Genomic DNA, 22,503 nt, shown 5'->3' with positions numbered 1-22,503 from the left:
TTCAGAAGATCCTCCCAAACATGGAAACTGTTGCTGCAACACGTGAAGGTTTGGTTCTGTTGCTAGTGAGATCTGATGGATCAGAACCAGACTTCTGCCAGCTGGAACTGGGGCTTCTTCCAGACCATGTGACCTCATGGACAAAGTTCCAACATGGTTTCAATGAAATGTGGAGGTTTTCCAGGAAACGTTGCTGCAGTTCCTCCGTCTCATCAAATGAGAGATTTCTCTGCACTAAAGAAGAAAATCTTCCAGAACAGCTTCAAGCTGCAGAAAAACTGTTTCCATCATTCTGATGACATTTCTTTAGGCTTCATGTGAAGAAAACAAACTGTTTGAAAAGATGAAAACAGAAACAAAGACGTTTCTAGAAGCTGCAGATGCAGTTACAAAGAACAGCCAGCAGGTGTCTCACTGTGGGAGTCTCTGGAGTTGAATAATGACTTTTCTTTGGTGAAATTCAGTCATTTGGATGTAAGACAAACAGGAAGACAAATTTTTGTTCTTCTAATATTGGATCCAAATGTTTTTAGAAAGTAAAGCAGCAACAATCAAATGAGCAGCAGGTCTTTTTAGTTCATCTCTCACTAGAATGAGATCCAGACTGAAGCTTTGGGAAACTTGGATCATTCCAGCTGAAACTCACTTGGATCAACTGTGGACATTTCTGGAGATTTCAGGACGTGGATTCAACAAATTCCAGTTAGTTTGTTAAGAAAAAGAAGAAAACTCAATAACTGAAACTCTGGGATGTTTGAAATCCAGTTTTTAGGTCTGGGAGCTGAAAATGTGTGGAGCTGCTGAGAATCCATCATCCTCTGTGAACACTGGATCTTCATCCCTGAAAGTCCATGTCAAGAGGAGAAATGGTTGCTCCTCTTCACACCAAAGACAGGAGCAAGAAAAGAGTTTACTGCATTTTGACCGAGAAGCTCATTATTTGTCAAACTTTTCATTGTTCAATAATGTTTATGCCTCCATTTCTCTGGATTTGAGAGTAAAATAATTTTCTGTTGATGAACTGATGCCAAACTGAGGAATTCTGGGAGTCTACAGATCAGCTGAAGGTCAGACGACGGCCGCTCCTCTTCAGCTTTACTGCTGCTGGGTCACCTGGTGGGAAATCCTCAATGAAACACTGAAGGGTGAAGGTTCAAAAGAACAAATAACTTGTTTGGAGGCAGTGGTCTTCATGGATCTCAACATGTTTTTCATTTATTTAGAGTTTCTCCAAATATTTCAGGTTTACAGCATGAACTTCATGGATTCTCTGAAACAGACATTTCATCTGAAATGAACTTCTGATTAACCTCCAGTTTCTCCTAAATGTCAGTTAGAAAATCTCCGTTAAGTGTTGAATGTATACAATGTCACTCTTGCTCTTTTTACTCCATTTCCCAGGAGTCACTTCTGTACCCATGAGTCATTATTGTATGTTTGTGTTGAGGGTTGATGACATGAATGAGCTCTGGGGGGTATTTCAGAAAGCAGGTTATGCTAGCTCTCATGGTAAGTTTGAGGCTAAAGAAGTTGATAACCTCAGTTTTCGGTTCCAGAAATGGAGGTATGTTTCAGGGTATGTCAAGTTGTCATAGCAACTCATGCTCTGAACATAACCTGGTCTGGAGCAGGTTTAGTTGAAGGTTAGTTTGTTTTCAGAGAGGTGAAGCAGCATGACGTGTCCATTTGAAGATGATTTAGTGGATGAAGAAGCTCAGATAATACTTTTTCCACCATGAGAGGGTGATAAGACCACATATGGATGTTGGAAAGATAAACTTCTTTACTTTGATCTAACTTAATTATTTGCTTCAGTTAACATAAATCATTTGTTTGTTAAGTCAGTTTAAAAATAACACATAGTTTTTAGACAATTAATTTATTTTCATTCAAATTAATTCAATTAAGTTGGTGTAACTTTGGTGCTGCTGTTAGATCGGCACTACAAGGGATTCTGGGATATCATTCCCATTGCTTGTCTGGACGGATTTGGGTTTACGTGTGGGTTTTTTACAATATGTGTTTAGTTGTATAGCTGTTTTAAAACGTAGTCATCAGACAGGTATTTTACTTTCATTCAAATTAATTCAAATACGTATGTGTAAGTTTGGTGCTGCTGTTAGATCAGCACCGCAAGGGATTGTGGGATACCATTCCCTTTGCTTGTCTGGATGGATTTTGGTTTAATTGTGGCGTTTTGACCAAATGTGTTTAGTTGTTTAGCTGTTTTACTGTGTTGTGCCATGTTTTGCTGAGTTGTTTAGTCCTACTGTGCTTATGTCTCTGCACCATGAGTAAGAGTGAAGGAGGGGATGATGAGTTTATATAGCACCCCTTCCAGGTATTGCTGTAATGACAATGACGGAAAATTCTTTTAATGAATTTGAGCGCAACGTGCATTTTTTTTCCCCATCCTTTTTATTGTTATAAAAATGAGCATATCTGCCGGCTCATACTTAGACATATGAGAGATCAAGAATTATAATTAATTAAGATGGAAAAAATATTAATTGAATTGGAGTAATGTGACATTTAGTTAGATCTTCCACTTTCGGCTTCTCCCATCAGGGGTCGCCACAGCGAACAAGTCGCATGGTAAATTTGGCAATGTTTTACGCCGGATGCCCTTCCTGACGCAACCTTCTCAAACCGGGCTTTGAACCGGCAGAGGTAGAGAAGGGAACAGGGAGCAGCCCGGAGTCGAACCCTGGTTTCACGGACGGAAGGCGCCGCAAACCAGCACGAGCTTTAGTTAGATAAATACATAAATTTGAGTTGTATAAACAATTATTGAGTTTTATAGACGTAAGAAATTCGGTTGATTAAATTTAACTCAATTACTTGTTACCAATAAAAGTAATTCATTTAAGGTGGCAAAATTGGATAAGTTATATATATATGCGTCACAAGGAAAATGGAAATAAGATCACAAACTTGTGCGTTTATTTTATCTGTTCTTCTACTACAAGCAGAAACTCTTTCTTTTACTGATGCAGCTGTATTACCTTTTTAATGGGCGTATAATCTTCATACGCCGCCATAAAAATATAAGACTCCGTCTCACTAAAGTATAGCGCTTTCTTTTTTCTCTCCACGCGTTTCCATGGTGACTCCGGAAATCGGCGATCCATTGAGAATGTCTTTATGTACCTGCTGTGCACGTGCATTAACCCAGGGTTACCAAGTCGAGCGTAATTACGCTAACTCATATCCGGTCTTTTGGAACCGACATACCCAGAGTAAGCAAGTTCAGGCAGATTTCAGCCAGAGTTCAGGCTTAAAGTCAGGGTAGTTCAGGGTAGTTTAAACATGCTTTCTGGAATACCCCCCCTGATGTACTAGGGAGACGTTTTTGTTCCATGCTCAATGGTTAATAAATATGCTTAGAGGAGGCTAAAGTTTATCCTGTACCGGAGTCTTCTTCATCTATCGACCACGCAGATGAAAGATTGGAGCTGCGCTCAACACCCTGTCAACTTTCTACAATCACCCAACTATTATTTCCTGGTGTTTCCCAACATCCTGTACTGAGAGAAACTCAACATTACTCCTGGTTGAACCTACTGGGCTAAACAGATACAAAATAAATATTGGAACATTGGAATAAACATTGAAAATATATGTATTTCCAATGTATGAACATGTCTTAATAGATACAAAAGATGTTGATCCCTGTAAAGCACAGAATAAAGTTATCCTATCCTCTGTGTTAGGATTTTAGTTTATTTATAGTGTTTCTTTAGCCTCAGATGGTTTTCCTTTGGCTTTGTGTGGACCTGAGCAAACTTTATCTAGAGATGGAACTCTTTTTTTCTCACCTCAGTCCTGGGTTCCATCAGAACTGGACCTGAGGAGTCCAGCTTTGGAACCAGCAGAGAACCAACAAACAGTAGAAACCCACACTGTGGGAAAGACTCCACACTTCTGACTGATGTTCACGTCCACTTTATTCTTCACAGATAAGATTGGAACAGAACCCTGAGAACCAAAAAAAACAGAGGAACAGTTCTAATGTCTACTTGAAAACAGGAATCACAAGAACACCAGACACAAACACCAGTCTGGTTCTTTATCTGCCTCTTCCTTCATACATTTAGGAGAGATCTTTTCCTAAAGAAATTATTTGCTCATATGACCCAAAAAATATCAACTGCAGTCGCTACTTTTAAAAACTATGATGAAATGTTCACTGATCACATAAAAAGTGCTAGAATTAGACAAAATACTTCCAGTGTTGTCATGGTAACACAGGCAAAGACAACATACACATTGTATCAGCATAAACTACAACCACAATGAAGCTGTTCAAGAGATGAAGAGTAACCCTTGTGCTATCTTAGATGACCCCCACCCTTACATTGACGTGTTCTCCCTACCATGACAAAGGTGGATAAAGGTGGAAAGATTTCATGGAATCCATGGACACCAGTGAAGATCACAAATCATTGAAGAAAAAAGGTTCAGAGGACTGTCTAGTGGGTCTAGATGACCCAACTCCCAACGTTAAAGTGCCAAGAATAGCACAAGGGATAAACTATGACCATCAAAAACAACACATATCTATTTACAGGTTAATCTATAAAAATAAATTGAAGTTTAGCATTTTTTAAAGTACAATTCAAACAGTAAAACTCATTTTATAGAAGAATTATACTTAAACTGAAATATATCAATGCTTTCTTTCAAGGATTTTGTTCTTTGTGGTATATAGATGATGAAAACCCCCAAAAAAGTGTCTTAGAATATTAAAGTATCAGAATAAAAAAAGATGTTTCAGTACAGGTCAGATATTAGAAAACGGCTCATTTCTTTCCAATCAATAATCACGTCTGCCTCCTTTTTACTAATGCCTGCATCATATGGAGTGATATTTCTGCCACCATGTTGCACACAAAACTTTCTAAGTTGAACACAAAACTTTCTAAGTTTTTTGCTCAAAAAAACATTTTTTTTGCTCAAAATTTTTTTTTTTTGCTTTCAAAAACGTTTTTTGTGTTTGCAAAACACATTTTTTTACGTGCGTAGTGTCAAATCTCGCTTTTGTCTTATCTTTGATTTTGCTGACTACTTTGAGCGCGACTTAGCGTGATATGACTGCCACTGGCATCGCCAAAAAGAAATTTGCATGCGTTGTGTGTCATCTCACCTTTTTCTTATCTTTGCTAAGTTTCGGTTTGACGTGACCAAGCTGCCATCAAACAGCACTGATTGGTCCAGATTCTAACCAATCAAGTGTCTCTGTCTCATATTGACTGTGCTCCGAGGCTGACATTGACTTTGCACTTTGTGTCAGTTCTGTTCATACAGGGTTCTGCCGTTTTCAACCACTCTGGCCCGTTTGTCTCAGAGTAAAACCCAGAAGAAGCAGCAAAGCAACTAAAATAAAACAGAGTTTAGTATTTATTCATCTCTGTGTAGAGACCAACGTGTTTAAAACGTCTGCAGCAAAAAAAAGACAACAAAAAAAAAAAAGTCCGAGCTCCGACTCCATCCAGCCGGAAGAAGTTAAACTTTTTAAGATTTGTATCTGAACTTTTGTTTTATTTTAATAAATAATTGTTGAAATATTAAGAGAAAATAGCATTTTTGATGAATAATATTTTAAAACTTTGGACAAACGCTCACAAGTTCTAAAACATGAGACACTGGTGAAAATTTACATAAAAGTTAAAAATGCTTCTTCTGATAAATGCATTGAGTCTCCTGTGGTGAGCCATCATTCTTCTGCTTATTACTGCTGTTCATCTGATCCCAAACACGTGTGCATCATAAAATAATATGTGCTTTAATTTTTTTATTGTTTTGTTTTAACAAACAGACCTTAAAGAAAATCAAACTTTTCACTAATATTTTGCTCTGCAGGATTCACAGATCAAACAGACCTGTTGATGTAATGTCAGCAGATAAACTTTACAGTTTCAGGAGATCCTCAGCCATAAATTCACAAATCTGACTTCATACAAATGAACGAATGCTAAAAAAAAAGAAAGTACGAATTATTATGAATTATTTAAAAAATGAAAACGTCTTCATCCAAAAATGAGCGTAAAAAGAGCTGGTTCAGCCTCTGAGCCTCGGCAGCAGACACCATGTTAGATTCACATGGCGATTTGATTGGTTAGAATCTGGACCAATCAGCAGCTGTTTGATGGCAGCTTGGTGACGTCAAACCGAAACTTAACTTAGCAAAGATAGGAAAAAAGTGAGATGACACATAACGCCTGCGAATTTCTTTTTGGCGATGTCAGTGGCAGTCATATCACGCTAAGTCGCGCTCAAAGTAGTCAGCAAAATCAAAGATGAGACAAAAGCGAGATTTGACACAACGCACGTAAAAAAATGTGTTTTGCAAACGCAAAAAACGTTTTTTAAGCAAAAAAAAAAAATTTTTGAGCAAAAAAAAAATTTTTGAGCAAAAAACTTATAAAGTTTTGTGTTCAACTTAGAAAGTTTTGTGTGCAACATGGTGGCAGAAATATCACTCCATAGCATCAATGAGGTCTTGAAACCACAAAGAACACACGTCAACCTTGGAGGGTATTCCAGGAAGCATATTTAAACTACCCTGACTTTAACCCTGAACTCTGACTGAAGTCCTTCTGAACCTGCTTACTCAGGGTATCTCGGTTCCAAAAGATCGGATATGAGTTAGTGTAATTACGCTGGACTTGGAAGACTCATTGTGCGTTGAGACACTGTCACTTTTACCCAATGCATTATGGCAGATGTAGTGCCAACTGCCGCAGATGGCAGAAAGACTCGCTTCATTGTTTTGTTTACTTATTCCACGGTCTGATACTGGATTCTGTGGAAAGCTACACCGCTAAAGACGAGCTGTAGCTGGTATTTTTGTTGGAACTGAGAGACGTTATGAGCAGAATCGGAACAAGGAAGTTAAGACTTTAACCACTTCTGATTGGTCAGACTGATGACATGTGATTAAGCCTCCAAGAATGATTGGTGAAGACAGTTCAAGGGGCAGGACTTTACTGAAGCTGTGGCTAAATCGCGGTACCGTCATTCTTCTCAAAATGTCTTAAAATAGACTCAAACACAAAGAAAAAAGTATTTTATGATCTTTCATATTCCTAACTACTCAGTGTTTTATCAGTGCCTGTTTGGATGAACACAGAGCTGATATCCTGGAGATGGGAAATGTTTTTAGTTCAGTGAAAACAGAGAATTTCCCACAACACACATCGGTTGAAAAACACTGATTTAAAGCATATCATTTCATCACGCATACTATTTATGCAAAAATGAGCTGGCACCTGTGCTCAGATGAGTTTGTGTATGTAGTACTACTGTAGTGTATGATAGAATGTAAAAAGAGGAGGAGATCCTGGTTACCCCCACACCAAGACCCCCACCAAAAACATCATCTTGACTGGAGTGAGTCTTTAAACATGTTTGTAAAAAGAGATTGACTCACATTTGCATCCAGATACTAGTGGTCATTCAGGAAAAATCTAAAACTTTGCAATTTCTTTAAAAAGAAATGCATGTGTAGCACTTTTGTCACAGGAAGCTACTTAAATGGTAATATAAATGGATAAATGGCTAGAGATCAGAAGACTCTAGTTGTCGACTCACGGAGGGAGGGGCAGGAGACAGAAATTGTTTATGGATTAGCACCATTTATTACACATGCAGGAAATTCCCAGTGACAGATAATGAGGCAAAGAATGGCCATTCACACATATATACACAGAAGCACTTTGGTAAAATCACCAATACTCTATGCTCTTATTGAGATAGGTTTTCAGAGAAAAGAGTCCAGCATCTCTTAACTGCACCACAGAAGAAAAAACTAGACAAGATTTGCCCAGAGTTCAGAAGATGCATTGGATTGTGCAACTCTCATGTCCATAGTAGCTCACGTAAACTGATGCTGTGAGGATAAGTCAAGTCACAGTTTTTGGACTGTTTAGCAAACAGAGGGAAAGAAACATCTCTTTGGTTTTGGGCAACTAGTGACGTCAAGAGAGAAAGAAGAGAGGAAACCGGCTCTTCTGTTTGGGCTATTAGGAAAAAAAAACCCTACCGGCCCAGCGGGAGGAAGATTCCAATTCAATTCAATTCAATTCAATTCAATTTTATTTGTATAGCCCAAAATCACAACAACAGTCGTCTCGATGGGCTTCGAAGTAAAACATGAAATCAAAAGGATCACGAATACAAAGAGTTCAATAGAAAAATACTAAAATGAACTAACAAACTGACTAAGCTATACTGGCATCCCTGCCCTTAGACCCCCCTTCGCGGTAAGGAAAAACTCCCAAAAAAACCGGATTCCGGAAAAAACGAAGAAACCTCAGGGGTGCCCACATGAAGGAGGGATCCTCCCCCAGGACGGACAGGCGATTTACCAGAACTCTTAGAGAAGAATTAACTTATCTAAATCTACAACTACATATATAAAAGTCCAGCAGACGAGCTTCATCCAGCCGTGGTTGTGGGGACAGTCAAAGGCGCGAGTCGAGCCGGAGACAGGAACCACAGCCAGGTGTAGGAGCAGGAGCAGAGACGAGGTACTCGGTCAGGTACAGAGCAGAGACGAGCCAGAGATGAGCCAGAGGCAGGATCCACAGCCAGGTGTAGGAGCAGGAGCAAAGGCGAGGTAAACGGTCAGGAACTGGAGCACGGATGAGCCAACTGGAGTCTGGAAGCACTCCCACTCCCCAGGAGGGGAGAGGAAAAGAGGGACAATACATGAATCGCACTGCACCAAACAGAGGCATGGAGAACTAAATGATAAATTATGATCAAGAATAGAGGAGAGGAAGGGTAGAAGTAAAAAAGGAAAGAGGACAGAACCCCAGTGCACCATAGTTACCCCAGCTTCAACTTCTAGCAGCCTTCCAGGGTCTCACCATCAGGACCTGGCCAAGTTCCGCCAACCACATATCACTAATGTCTTCCATATGTGGACTGATAGACATGTGGACCGGATAGAGGGTTCCTTGTTGCCCAGATAGCTTCCCCGCCGCACCTTACACCACTGATTCCCCGTACCTTAATAAGAGTGAGCGACTGGCCAAATTGGAAAAGAGTTATCCCACTGGAGAACATTGGTAGAACAAGCAAAAAGCTCCCTGATCCAGATCCAGCAACAAAAGAGTGAAACTGAAGCTGCGTTGGCTCAATGTCAGAAACTGTTAAAGGTGAAGGAGGAACAATTTGAAGACACCACAACTTTAAAGTTCAATGTAGAACAGCTCAAACATAAGCTCCAGGTTGAACAATCTCTCGTGGAAAAGGAGAAAATAGCTGTGATTACGTTTGCAAAATATCTTTGATCGGATTAAAGACTGGAGTAGAATTGAACTGGGGTCATGCGCCCAGAAAATCTTTTTCCAATTATAACAAACGTTTACACACGTCAAACTTTTGGTTGGAATAAATCATTTGGGTATGGTAAATGGCGTATACTTATATAGCGCTTTCTACCTTCTTACGAAGGCCCAAAGCGCTTTACAGTCACAGTCCCATTCACCCATGCACACACACATTCACACACACATTCACACACTGATGGCGTCTCCGCTGCCAAACACTGGCGCCAACCTCCCACCAGAGGCAAGGTGGGGTTCAGTGTCTTGCCCAAGGACACTTCGACACATGGGCGTGACAGGCGGGAATCGAACCTGCAATCTTACGATCATGGGTTGACCGCCCTACCACTGCACCACGGCGCACAGTAATCTAAAATACCCGAAACGAGCGTAGAAGAAGAAATTAGTTCTGTTGTAAACAAACAGAGCTTCTACATGGAGCGAGATGATCTTCTAAACTTGATTTTATTATTGTTACAGTTATGATGAAGTGCATGTACGCTCATCATTTCATTTTAATTCGTGTGGTCAGTGCTTTTTTTCTGTCGCGGAACAGAGCGGATAACAGGGTTAGGAGAAGGCTAACATGCGCTAACAACATTTAGCCTTGGATGAGCATAAAATCCATGCTGGAAATGCTGCGATCTGCATCTTGGCTGCACGTAAACATGTGGGAATAAATTCAGCCTTTGTTTTGTCTGGACACGACTGGTAACACAAATTCACGTGATTGTTTACACGGTTTCTCAGGACTGAGCGACATTTCTGCTTTGAAAAGCCGCCTCCGCCAGCTCAGACATTGCCCCAAAGCCGGTGTGTGAGCTGGCGGTCCGAGCTCTTCTCGGAAACACAGTTCTACCAGCAGACATGGTTCTCCTGAGTTCGGCAGCTTGCTCACACAAAAGAGATTATCCAGAGAAAGGATGACAGACTTTACCGAAGAAGTATTCATGTCAAAGCTTGAACAACTCCAGGAGGAGGTGAACAATAAACAAGACAAAACCACACAGAGATTTTCTGAGCTTTTTCAAAAGGGATAAAAAAGATTAGGAACACACCACATTGTGTGTACTATAAATAGAAAAAATAAATAATAATAAAAAACACAAAAAAAATTTCTTTTGTGTTTTTTGTTAATGTTTAATTTGCTTCGGTTTTCTCCTGGTACTCAGGGTTAGTCCTTAGATCCATCTTCATCATTTATCAGTGTTATATTGCGTATTTGTAAAAAACCAAAAAAACGAACTAAAAAAGTAGTTTTTGTTTTTTTTTATTCATGTTTCATCTGCTTGGGTTTCCTCCTGGTGTTCAGGTTTACCCATAAAGTATTCACATTGATCAATATTGTAGTTCATTTTGATAAGATAAAGAACTAAAACCCTTTTTTATGTGTAATGTTTGAGGGGTTTTCTACGGAGCCCGTGTCCTGACATTAAGATATAAAAATATATCTTGTTCCCACAGATTAATATCTCGTTCGCACGAAATACTATTCCGTTCCCACAAGATACTATTGCGTTCCCTCAAAATACTATTGCGTTCCCTCAAAATACTATTCCGTTCCCTCGAAATGATTAACTCGTGCGAACGCAATAATTATGTCGTTCGAACGCAATAATTAATCCGTTCGAACACAATAATTATTCACGTCATAAGTCATTCGCGCGGATATGCTCTCTGTACGCCGGCAAAAGCCGCTTTCAGCTGTAACTTCCGTGTCTCTGTGACCCATATTCGTTCAAAAAAGGAACATGAAAAACAAAAATGATCATTTCATTACCGTCTCAATGAATATAAGAAAAATATCAAAAGATTTATGATAACTAGGCTGCTTTGTCATACGATACCTACTGCTAGGCTACTACTAGCGCCGCCGCAGAGCTCTTTGATGTATGCCGGCATTTGGGCAACTGGCTGGTCGGTTGACAGACAGCTGATATTGTAGTTTAGGGTCGAATAGGAATAATAATATTCAGGACTTGTCTTTTATTAACTTTAGCAGTCAGTCGCTTTACATTCGAAGGCAATTAGGCTACATGATAACTAACTAGCCGATAATTTATCCTGTTATTAATTTACGTCATAGATTTACAGCAGATACCTTCACATTTCTGTCTGAGTGTGTCTCCTTACATTGCATTGAAGACACGGAGGATGTTTAGAGAACAGATTTATTTATTTTAAAAAGCACAAAAGCATCCATCGTATGCGTTGAGGGAACGCAATAGTATCTTGTGGGAACGCAATAGTATCTTGTGGGAACGGAATAGAATTTCGTGCGAATGAGATAATAATCTGTGGGAACAAGATATTACTCTTTGGGAACAAGATATATTTTTATATATTAATGTCAGGACACGGGCTCAGTAGTTTTCTCCTGGTGCTCAGGTTTCCTCTAAAAAAATCTCAATGTTTCTCAATGTTTAAAACGTTTATATATTATTGGTGACTATAAATAGACATTTAGGTGTAAATTTGAATGTTTGAACAAATGGATGGATACATGGATGAAATTAATAGATGAGAAAGCAGCATTACGTGTGTTAGATGTAACAGATACAATGAAATGATGTGAATGAGTGTATGAATGTAATGCAACCAAACACAAGGGAACACAATCCAGTATTCTCTTGTGCCGGTCCCAAGTCTGGACAAATGCAGAGGGTTGTGTGTGCAAAAGAAAATTGAACATATGAATCACAAACAGTGATGAGTTCAATTTATATACCGTAATTTCCGGACTACAAGCCGCTACTTTTTTCCTGCGCTTACAGTCCTGCGGCTTATTCAGTGACGCGGCTAATAATTGGATTTTATTGGCGGCCGCCGTGTACGTATGTTTGGACACAGTGAATGGTTTGAATTCTCTAACATCAAACACAAGTCATTTGTTTTTCAACACACCTCTAAGCAGCCAAACAGCATGGACCTGACTTCAGGTCTTAGACACTTCAGTCATGGTTCAACAAAACAAAACACGCATGTCCAGCCGCATCCCAGAATCCTTTGGTGCCATTAGACCCAACGTGCACGTGATCGCCGCTACAATATGATGAAGCTTTCAAGTTAAAAGCAATCGTTAAAAGCAGCGTGAAAAAATCACCAACGGGTTTGGAAAAGCCGGTCAGCTGCGTGACGGAGAGAACAGCGCATGCTCAGGAGTGCATTTACCTCTGAGTCATAGTGACTCGGCTGGCTGCACCTAAATATGTGGCAATAATATCAGCCTTTATTTTGTCTGGACACGACTGGAAACACAAATTGACGTGGTCGTGTTAACGGTTACTAAGGACTGAGCAGAGATTTGCATTGAAACGCTCACAGCCTCCGTGTGAGCTGGAGACTGCGTGTCGTGTGAGCTGCGGGGCCGATGGCAGTCTGAAGGCTCCCACACGTAACAACGCATCCGCCCCTCATACACAAAACGTACAGTATTAAGTCCGATTGCTCTGCACAGACACGATTTGCTCCGTTCACCGGCGCAATGGGGACGAAGCGCTCCTCCCTGTAGCCGCGCTGGCCAGAGCTGTCGGAGTAGATAGGAAGGGGAGACAAGGAGCGCGCGGGAGCGCGGAGGCGTCGAGCCATTCTGCAGGCTGCAGCCAGGGCTTACTCGAGGCGTCCGCGGAGCAAGTGTTTGTTGTGGAAGGAAACTTCTGACCCACGCGCCGCGAGGAGGCGCGCGTATCGCGCTGAGGCGCGCGCTTTTCAGTCGTCGCTGCTTTATTTTACTAGCGTGTTTTTTAAACAGCCCTGTTACTCCCATAACGCTGCCGCGACACAAGCGGAAGGAGAGCTTTACCCGTTCACCCCTCCATGCACTGCTGCTCATTCTTAAACACGTACAACAGAATGGCGAGCCGGGCGTTGGCCCCGCCTTTAGCCCCTAAGACTCATGGGAAATGGGGGATCGGGGATGTAAATTTCCTCATCATAACTGAGGGATGTAATGTTGATTATATGGTTACTGTTTGTAATTTTATGTGTGATACCTAGATTGTCAATAAGTTAAAAAAAAATAATAAAAATAAAAACCATAACTGAGGAACTTGTGAACAGAATAGAGGTGCATACTGTTTGGCAGATGCAGATAAACTCAAAGACATGAGCCTGAGGCGAAAATGACTCCACCCACTGTGTGCTAATAAATCACACTTACACTCTGAGTCAGGAAGTGATCCGTCAGGATGACAATGTTGCCTAATTCATGCGGCTTGTACCCCGACGCGGCTTGTGTATGTATAAATCTAGTTAAACACGTGAAAATGGGTGGGTGCGGCTAATAATCGGGTGCGCTTTGTAGTCCGGAATTTACGGTATGTGTATTTCACGCACTCCTTAGCAACTCAGAGATATAGTCCAGGATGGCTGGACTCCTCCCCTGTGACTGTGTGTGGGCTCAACTCGCCTCACAGTCTAGGCTCTGAAACAGTCACTCCAGGGGTTGGACTCACTACCATTCTGGAGTTGCTCATGGTGAGAGGGGACGGGCTGGTGTTGGCTTACTTGTGAGCCCCCAGCATAGCCCCCAAGTGTTGAAGTTTTCCCCAGTGCATAGGAGGGTCATGTCCTTTAACCTTTTTGGTCTACTGGTGGAAAAGCACTCAAGAGTACCCAGCCTTCTTGGTGTCTCCTGGAGGGGTAAAGGTTTGTCTAGTCTGCATTGCAGGTGTTATGACTCCATAAACACTCCAGCACAGAAAGAAAACAGAGACCAAAAGTTACAGACAGGCCTACTGCCGACCTCTGCACATATTATCTGTTACTGCAGGCAGAAAACATGCATATATAGAATCCATTAAATGCATAATCAAAAAGAGCATAGAAATATAATAGAACCCCTGTAATGCATAATAAAAATATCATAGAAAATATTATGGAACCCCTTTTCTCCTCCACATTCCATCATGTGGTTTTTGAAGAAACAGAAAGAGAAAAAACTCCAAATCTTTTGATGTTTTACAGAAGAAAACAATCCAATCCAGGTAATGATTACAAAGAAAACAGTTGAATTCATAACAGATTAACCAAATTTAAGATCTGCTTCAGGGTCAGACCATGTCCTTCATGTCCAAAGTCCACAGGAATCTGCTTCCTGCCTGCATTCAGAACCGGTTTGAAACTAGAGTCGGTTGGACTTCAGGGATTTAAAGCAGTTCAGAAAATCCAGAGGAAGAAGTCAAAGAAAGAACAGATGCATTTGTGTCAGAGGGGTGAGTTGATGGAACAGCTGGGATGGAAAGAATGTGGATGTTTGCATTTCAAAGGCTTTCAGAAGAAGTTCTTGAATGTTAGGACTCAGCTGGGAGCCTCTTTGTTGGAATCCTAAAGGATCCTGGCTGAGATCAGATCAGATTGATCCAGCATTAGTTTGGAGTTCTGGATCATGAAGTGATGAAATGATTTGGAGGAGTTGAAAGGAGGATCAATCATCTGAGCTTCAGCTTTTTCAATCCCATTTGATCTGGTTGTTATTTTTCTTTCTTTGATTCTTTTTTCATCTTTCAACCAAACAAAGAAACAAAGTGAAGATCTTCACCTCTGGAGGTTGAGATCATTAGATCATCTGCAAACAGACTGAGGCTTTTGGGATCTTCAAACACTGACCTCTGCAGGGCGGAACAGGAAGTGCAGCTTGATGTCTGAATGGAGGAAATGTTTGCTCAGAGGTGAGATGAACATCTCCAACTGTCCATGATCTTCTCCATGTCAGAGCTCAGAACTCACACCGGCAACGTTCATTCAGTTAGGTCAAATATTTAAAGGAAAGTCTGTCATCCTGTTATTCTTACATTTATTTTATCTAATTTATCTTATTAACTACAGAAAATATAAATAGTGATGCAAAATTGTTGGTGTACATTAATAAATTAATTTGAAAATTTTTCTTTGTATCTCATCAACAAACTCCAACATGAAATTCTTCATTTTCTTCTGGTCTAAATGAGAATCATTAATCCAGTTGACTGTAATTCTGATTCATCTGTGAGTCAGAATGAATGTTGGAATCATTGCTGTTCTGAAAACAACAGCATTCATGATGCATTTATGATCTGAGATGATCCAAATCCAAAAGAACTCATCAAACACTATTATGTAAGAAACTCACTTCTAATAAAACAAGTGTTTTTCTATCAGGATCCATCAGAGACTCAGAACTGGATCTGGATCTGAACCCAGCTGTGTTTCCTTCAGGAGTGACCGGTCAATGGATATTCTCATCAACTTTAAATCCTCTTCTGGTACAGAGAGGTGAGCTGTATGTAAACTTTGAAACCAAGTCAAATGGGTGAAATGTTTTCATTCCAACAGGTGTTTGATGTGAGCTCAGTTCCTTCTCTCAGACATTTCTATCTTTGGCGTGTTAGTGTCTGTGTTTACAGACAGAATGGATCTGATTGTTGCTGATTGTCCACAGACTGGACCAGCAGAGCTCAGAGACTCCCAGTGGTCCGTCTGTCCATCAGCATCAAACACAGCTGGACTCCATCTTTCTGGTCTGTACATGAACAACAACTACTTTCCCATCATTCTGTCCACAGTCGTCTCCATGCTGCACTTTGGACACCAGTGGACTGTCAGTGTGTCCAACATGGAGCTGATGTTTGGCTCCATGACTTCACTCTGATTGGCTCATTCATCTGGAATTCTGTTGCAGCTGCTCGAGGACAACATTGTCACTTTCGTGAAGAAGGAGCTGAAGAAGATCCAGAAACGTCTGAGTCACAGGGAGGATGAGGAGGAGCTGGAGGATGAAGATGAAGAGCAGAGGAGCAGCAGAGAGTCACTGATGAAGATCACAGTGAACTTCCTGAGGAGAATGAAGCAGGTGGACCTGGCTGATGGACTGCAGAGCAGTAAGAGGATTTCTCTGAAGGTTTCAGCTGCTGAGAAATGAAGATTTACTGACGTCTGAACACATGGAACCACAGGGATTCAAACCCTCATCATTCAGGGCTGCACAGAGTTGATTTACTGTTTGTTGTCTTCATTCAGGATCTTCTGCTGCAGTTTGTCGAGATGAAGTCCAATCTGGTCTGAAGAAGAAGTTCCAGTGTGTGTTTGAGGGGATGACTAAAGCAGGAAACCCAACCCTTCTGAATGAGATCTACACAGAGCTCTTCATCACAGAGGGAGGAAGAGGAGAGCTGAATGAAGAACATGAGGTCAGACAGATTGAAGCAGCTTCCAGGAAAGCAGACAGAGCAGAAACAAGCATCAGACAAGAAGAGCTCTTCCAACTCCCAGCTGGAAGACAAGAACCAATCAGAACCGTGATGACTAAGGGAGTGGCTGGCATCGGGAAAACAGTCTTAACACAGAAGTTCACTCTGGACTGGGCTGAAGGCAAAGCCCACCAGAACCTCCACTTCACATTTCCATTCACTTTCAGAGAGCTGAATGTGCTGAAAGAGGAGAAGTTCAGCTTGGTGGAACTTGTTCATCACTTCTTCCCTGAAACCAAACAAGCAGGAATCTGCAGCTTTGAAGACTTCCAGGTCCTCTTCATCTTTGATGGTCTGGATGAGAGTCGACTTCCTCTGGACTTCCTCAAGACTCGGATGCTAAATGACCCTAGAAAGTCCACCTCAGTGGCTGATCTGCTGACAAACCTCATCAGGGGGAACCTGCTTCCCTCTGCTCGCCTCTGGATAACCACACGACCTGCAGCAGCCAATCAAATCCCTGCTGAGTGTGTTGACATGGTGACAGAGGTCAGAGGGTTCAATGATCCACAGAAGGAGGAGTACTTCAGGAAGAGGATCAGAGATGAAGAGCAGGCCAGCAGGATCATCTCCCACATTCAGAGATCCAGAAGCCTCCACATCATGTGCCACATCCCAGTCTTCTGCTGGATCACTGCTACAGTTCTGGAGGATCTGCTGAAGAGCAGAGAGGAAGGAAAGCTGCCCAAGAGCCTGACTGAGATGTACATCCACTTCCTGGTAGTTCAGGCCAAAGTCCAGAAGGTCAAGTATGATGGAGGAGCTGAGACAGATCCTCACTGGAAACCAGAGACCAGGAAGATGATGGAGTCTCTGGGAAAACTGGCTTTTGAGCAGCTGCAGAAAGGAAACCTGATCTTCTATGAATCTGACCTGACAGAGTGTGGCATCGATATCAGAGCAGCCTCAGTGTACTCAGGAGTGTTCACACAGATCTTTAGAGAGGAGAGAGGCCTGTACCAGGACAAGGTCTTCTGCTTCATCCATCTGAGTGTTCAGGAGTTTCTGGCTGCTCTTCATGTCCACCGGACCTTCATCACCTCTGGACTCAACCTCATGGAGGAAGAACGATCACAGAAGAAAAAATCCCTAATGACTCTCAAACTGAAACAAAGTCCAGTCCAGTTCTACCAGAGTGCTGTGGAGAAGGCCTTACAGAGTCCAAATGGACACCTGGACTTGTTCCTCCGCTTCCTCCTGGGTCTTTCACTGCAGACCAATCAGAGTCTCCTACAAGGTCTGCTGACTCAGACAGGAAGTAGCTCACAGACCAATCAGGAAACAGTTCAGTTCATCAAGAAGAAGATCAGTGAGGATCTGTCTGCAGAGAAAAGCATCAACCTGTTCCACTGTCTGAATGAACTGAATGATGGTTCTCTAGTGGAGGACATCCAACAGTTCCTGAGGTCAGGACGTCTCTCCACAGAGAAACTGTCTCCTGCTCAGTGGTCTGCTCTTGTTTTCATCTTACTGTCATCAGAAGAAGATCTGGAAGAGTTTGACCTGCAGAAATACTCTGCATCAGAGGAGGCTCTTCTGAGGCTGCTGCCAGTGATCAAAGCCTCCAACAAAGCTCTGTAAGACCTCTCAGGAAAATCACCTTCAGTCAATAAATGTATCTGATGGAAACATGAAAGATTCAATAACTGCTGTCTGTCTTTGTTTTCTACAGACTGAGACACTGTAATCTGTCAGAGAGAAGTTGTGCAGCTCTGTCCTCAGTTCTCAGCTCTCAGTCCTCCAGACTCAGAGTTCTGGACCTGAGAGACAACAACCTGCAGGATTCAGGAGTGAAGCTTCTCTCAGATGGACTAAAGAGTCCACACTGTAAACTGGAGAGTTTCAGGTCAGATCTCATTCAAATGTTGATTCTCTACGAAAATTTCTGTTTTTCTATTTTTTAGGAGAAAATCTCAGATAGACGTCAGTGCAGAGGAAACAGAAGGGAACTGTTGTTGGAAGTAAAAAGAAAACAACATTCTGTTTGACTTAAAAATCCAGTTTTTTCTTTATCTGATGGTTACCAATGTTATCTTGTTTTTTTGCACCAGACTAAACAGGGGAACCTAAGTCCATCCAGGTCTTGATATCTGGGAGAAGTTCATGTTCTTTGTGTTCTTTAAAACAAAACATTCCCCATTATTTATCTCTCTGAGGCTCCGCCTTTTGCTCCGTGTGGGTGCCGCCCATTTAATGACATCTATCTAGACCTGGGGGGTATTCCAGGAAGTATGTTTTAACTAGCCTGACTTTAAGCCTGAACTCTGGCTGAAATCCGCCTGAACTTGCTTACTCGGGTTACGAGTTGGCGTAATTACGCTCGACTTGGTAAACCTGGGTTAATGCACGTGCACAGCAGGTACATAAAGACATTCTCAATAGATCGCCGATTTCCGGAGTAACCATGGAAACGCGTGGAGAAAAAAAGAGAGTGCAATACTTTAGTGAGACGGAGTCTGAGATTTTAATGACGGCGTATGAAGATTATACGACCATCAAAAAAGTAACACTGCTGCATCAGCTAAAGAAAGAAACTTAATTAGTTTTTATACAACTCAAATGCACATATTTATCTAACTGTCATATTACTCCGATTCACTTAATCGTTTTTCCATCTTAATTTAATATAATTCTTGAACTCTCATATGTCTAATTTTGAGCCAGCAGATATAGTCATTTTTATAACAATAAACAGAAAGACACAAAGCACATGGAAAGAACACATTCATTTTCCATTTTTCCAATATTGTTGATACAGGTTTTGACAGTAGGGGTGCTATATAAACTCATCATCCTCTCCTTCACTCTCCCTCATGGTGCAGAGACTTAAGCATAGTAGGACAAAATAACTCGCCAAAACACGGTAAAACACAGTAAAACAGCTAAACAACTTAACACATTTGGTCGAAAACCCACACTTAAACTCAAATCCGTCCAGACAGTCAAAGGGAATGGTATCCCACAATCCCTTGTGGTGCCGATCTAACAGCAGCTCCAAAGTTACACCTACTTAACTCAATTATTTTGAATGAAAGTAAAATAAGTGTTTGATAACTATGGGTTATTTTTAAGCTGACTTAAATAAAAAAAACATTTTTCTTAACTGAAGCAAATAATTAAGTTGGATCAATGTAAAAAGTTTATCTTTAAACATCCATATGTGGTCTCATCACCCTCTCACGGTGGAAAAAGTATTATCTGAGCTTCTTCATCCACTAAATCATCTTCAAATGGACACGTCATGTTGCTTCACCTCTCTGAAGACAAACTAAACTTCAACTAAACCTGCTCCAGACCAGGTTATAATAATAATAGTAATCCATTTTATTTAAAGCGCCTTTCAAGAAACCCAAGGACACTTTACAAAACAAAGGTTGAAAATAGACGTTATGTTATGTTATGTTATGTTCAGAGCATGAGTTGCCAGGGGAACTAAGCATACCCGGAAACATACCTCTGTTTTTGGAACTGAAACCAGTGGTTGTACATTTCTTTAGCCTCATACTTACCGTGGGAGCTAGCATAACCTGCTTTCTGGAATACCCCCCAGGGGGTACTCTTACGATAAGTTTGAGGAAGTATCAACTAAGGAAGTTGATAACCTCAGCTTTCGGTTCCAGAAATGGAGGTATGTTTCAGGGTAGGTCAAGTTGCCATGGCAACTCATGCTCTGAACATAACCTGGTCGGGAGCAGGTTTAGTTGAAGCTTAGTTTGTTTACAGAGAGGTGAGGCAGCATGGCATGTCCATTTGAAGATGATTTAGTGGATGAAGCTCAGATAATACTTTTTCCACCATGAGAGGGTGATAAGACCACATATGGATGTTGGAAAAATATTTTTTTTATTTTGATGTAACTTAATTTATGTTTCAGTTAAGATAAATCTTTTTTTTTGTAAGTCAGTTTAAAAATTACACGTAGTTTTCAGACAGTTATTTTACTTTCATTCAAATTAATTCAATTAAGTAGGTGTAACTTTGGTGCTGCTGTTGTTTAGCTGTTTTACTGTGTTTTACCGAGTTATTTTGCCCTACTGAGCTTACGTCTCTGCACCATGTGTGAGAGTGAAGGAGAGGATGATGAGTTTATATGCCATTGAGATTATGCACTCCGTGCATTTTCCCCCCTGTCTTTTTTATTGTTATAAAAATGAGAATATCTGCCGGCTCAAACTTAGACATTTGAGAGTTCAAGAAATATAATTAATCAAGATGGAAAAAAGATTAATTGAATTGGAGTAATGTGACATTTAGTTTAATAAATATGTAAATTTGAGTTGTATAAACAATTATTGAGTTTTCTAGACGTAAGAAATTAGGTTAAATAAATTTAACTCAATTGTTTGTTCCCAATAGAAGTAATTCATTTAAATTGGGAAATTGGATACGTTTTATATATATATATATATATATATATATATATATATATATATATATATATATATATATATATATATGTGAATCACAAGGAAAATGGAAACAAGATCAGAAACTCGTGCGTTTACTTTGTCTGCTCTTTTTCTACACGCAGAAACTCTTTCTTTTACTGATGATGCAGCCGTGTTACTTTTTTGATGGACGTGTAATCTTCATTCGCCGTCATTAAAATCTCAATGAAGTATCTCAATGAAGTATGGCGCTCTCTTTTTTTCTCCACGCGTTTCCATGATGACTCCAGAAATCGGCGATCTATTGAGAATGTCTTTATGTACCTGCTATGCACGAGCATTAACCCAGGGTTACCAAGTCAAGCGTAATAACGCCAACTCATATCCGGTCTTTTGGAACCGACATACCCAGACTAAGCAAGTTCAGGCGGATTTCAGCCAGAGTTCAGGCTTAAAGTCAGGCTAGTTTAAACATGCTACCTGGAATACCCCCCCTGGCCTTTGCAACTTGTCTGTGTTTTGCAGATGAAAACAAAAGAACATCCAAACTTTTTCAAAGATGGATCTGCATGTTGTGCATAGAAAATGACAGAGTTTTGCCGACCCCGCTAGCTCCTTGGATGAAGTGGGTTTGTGTGTTAGCTTGGGGCCTAAGCTGGCAGCACATTCTCCTCCTGGAAAGGGCTGTTGCTCACTTCTCTATTTCAGAATGTGAGAACCCACTTGTTTTTGTGGGTTGGGAAGGATTGGTGCTCAGAGAGGAGGGTTAGAGAGTAATGCTCAGAGATGAGTGAATGGATCAAAATACTGCTTTGGGGTTGTGTTTTATGAGGAATTAAATCTCTGCAGCTGTTTTTGAAAAAAACATGATAATTTGTTCATATTTTCTTAATCAATTGAATTAATTTGTGATGATGATTCGTGTGAAACTGATCTGTTTCAGTCATGATCTTGTAAATCAGCGATCCAAACCTTATTTTTTTGGGCCATGTACCAGTTTAATGTCAGACAATATTTTCAAGCACTTGGTGTTTTTTAATCTATTTTTCACATTAAAATGGTGCTGATAATTTTTCAGGTCCCAACTGGTAATCCCAGTTCTTTTTTTTAAATCTGGACTTATTGTGTATTTCTCTTTAACACAGAAGATGATTTTCTGTGCTAAAGTTTCCTAACAGGGTTCTGTCTAATTTAGCTTTGCTGTTGGAAAATACTCCAATTAAAACTTGGTTTTTAAAATTGATAAACAGCTCTGCTCCCAAGGCCATGATGTATTTTAACTTACAGGTCATCACAAATTTTCAGTCTGTTTCAAGATGTCATCTGTCAGTCTGTCATTAGAGCGGGTCCCATCTGACTGAATGTATCAAGTTCCTGGACCTCCAGCTGCATCACTGCTCCTGAACACACTTTTCTGTCTGATTGCAGGTTGGAGTTCTGCAGTTTGTCAGAGATCAGCTGTGAAGTTCTGGTCTTAGCTCTGAAGAAAAATCCGTCCAATCTAACAGAACTGGACCTGAACTGGAACAACCTGCAGGATTCAGGATTTCTTCA

General features: G+C 40.8%; 3 protein-coding genes across 5 annotated transcripts in view; 2 read left to right on the top strand and 1 right to left on the bottom strand.

The window, feature by feature from the left end:
• The window catches only part of LOC105355327 (NACHT, LRR and PYD domains-containing protein 12-like), a 1,049,862-nt gene that overhangs the window by 290,800 nt on the left and 736,559 nt on the right, over window positions 1-22,503 (bottom strand). The gene's annotated exons all lie outside the window — the stretch shown is intronic.
• LOC105355240 (protein NLRC3) overlaps window positions 1-22,503 on the top strand; it is a 591,340-nt gene that overhangs the window by 428,899 nt on the left and 139,938 nt on the right. The window lies entirely within an intron of this gene.
• LOC110016798 (NLR family CARD domain-containing protein 3-like) lies at window positions 14,377-22,489 on the top strand (the record flags this gene model as incomplete). The annotated part of the gene is made up of 8 exons (XM_023962179.1): window positions 14,377-14,548; window positions 14,854-15,004; window positions 15,474-15,587; window positions 15,754-15,832; window positions 15,994-16,192; window positions 16,332-18,138; window positions 18,234-18,407; window positions 22,378-22,489. Coding segments are annotated over exons 2-8 (2,508 nt in total), but the record flags the coding sequence as incomplete, so codon positions are not given.

The sequence above is a fragment of the Oryzias latipes genome, chromosome 2 (genome assembly GCF_002234675.1).
Source record: "Oryzias latipes chromosome 2, ASM223467v1".
In the NCBI taxonomy this organism is placed as follows: Eukaryota; Metazoa; Chordata; class Actinopteri; order Beloniformes; family Adrianichthyidae; genus Oryzias; species Oryzias latipes.
The sequence above is the reverse complement of the archived record's forward strand: the minus strand, read 5'-3'. Positions and strand labels throughout refer to the sequence as shown.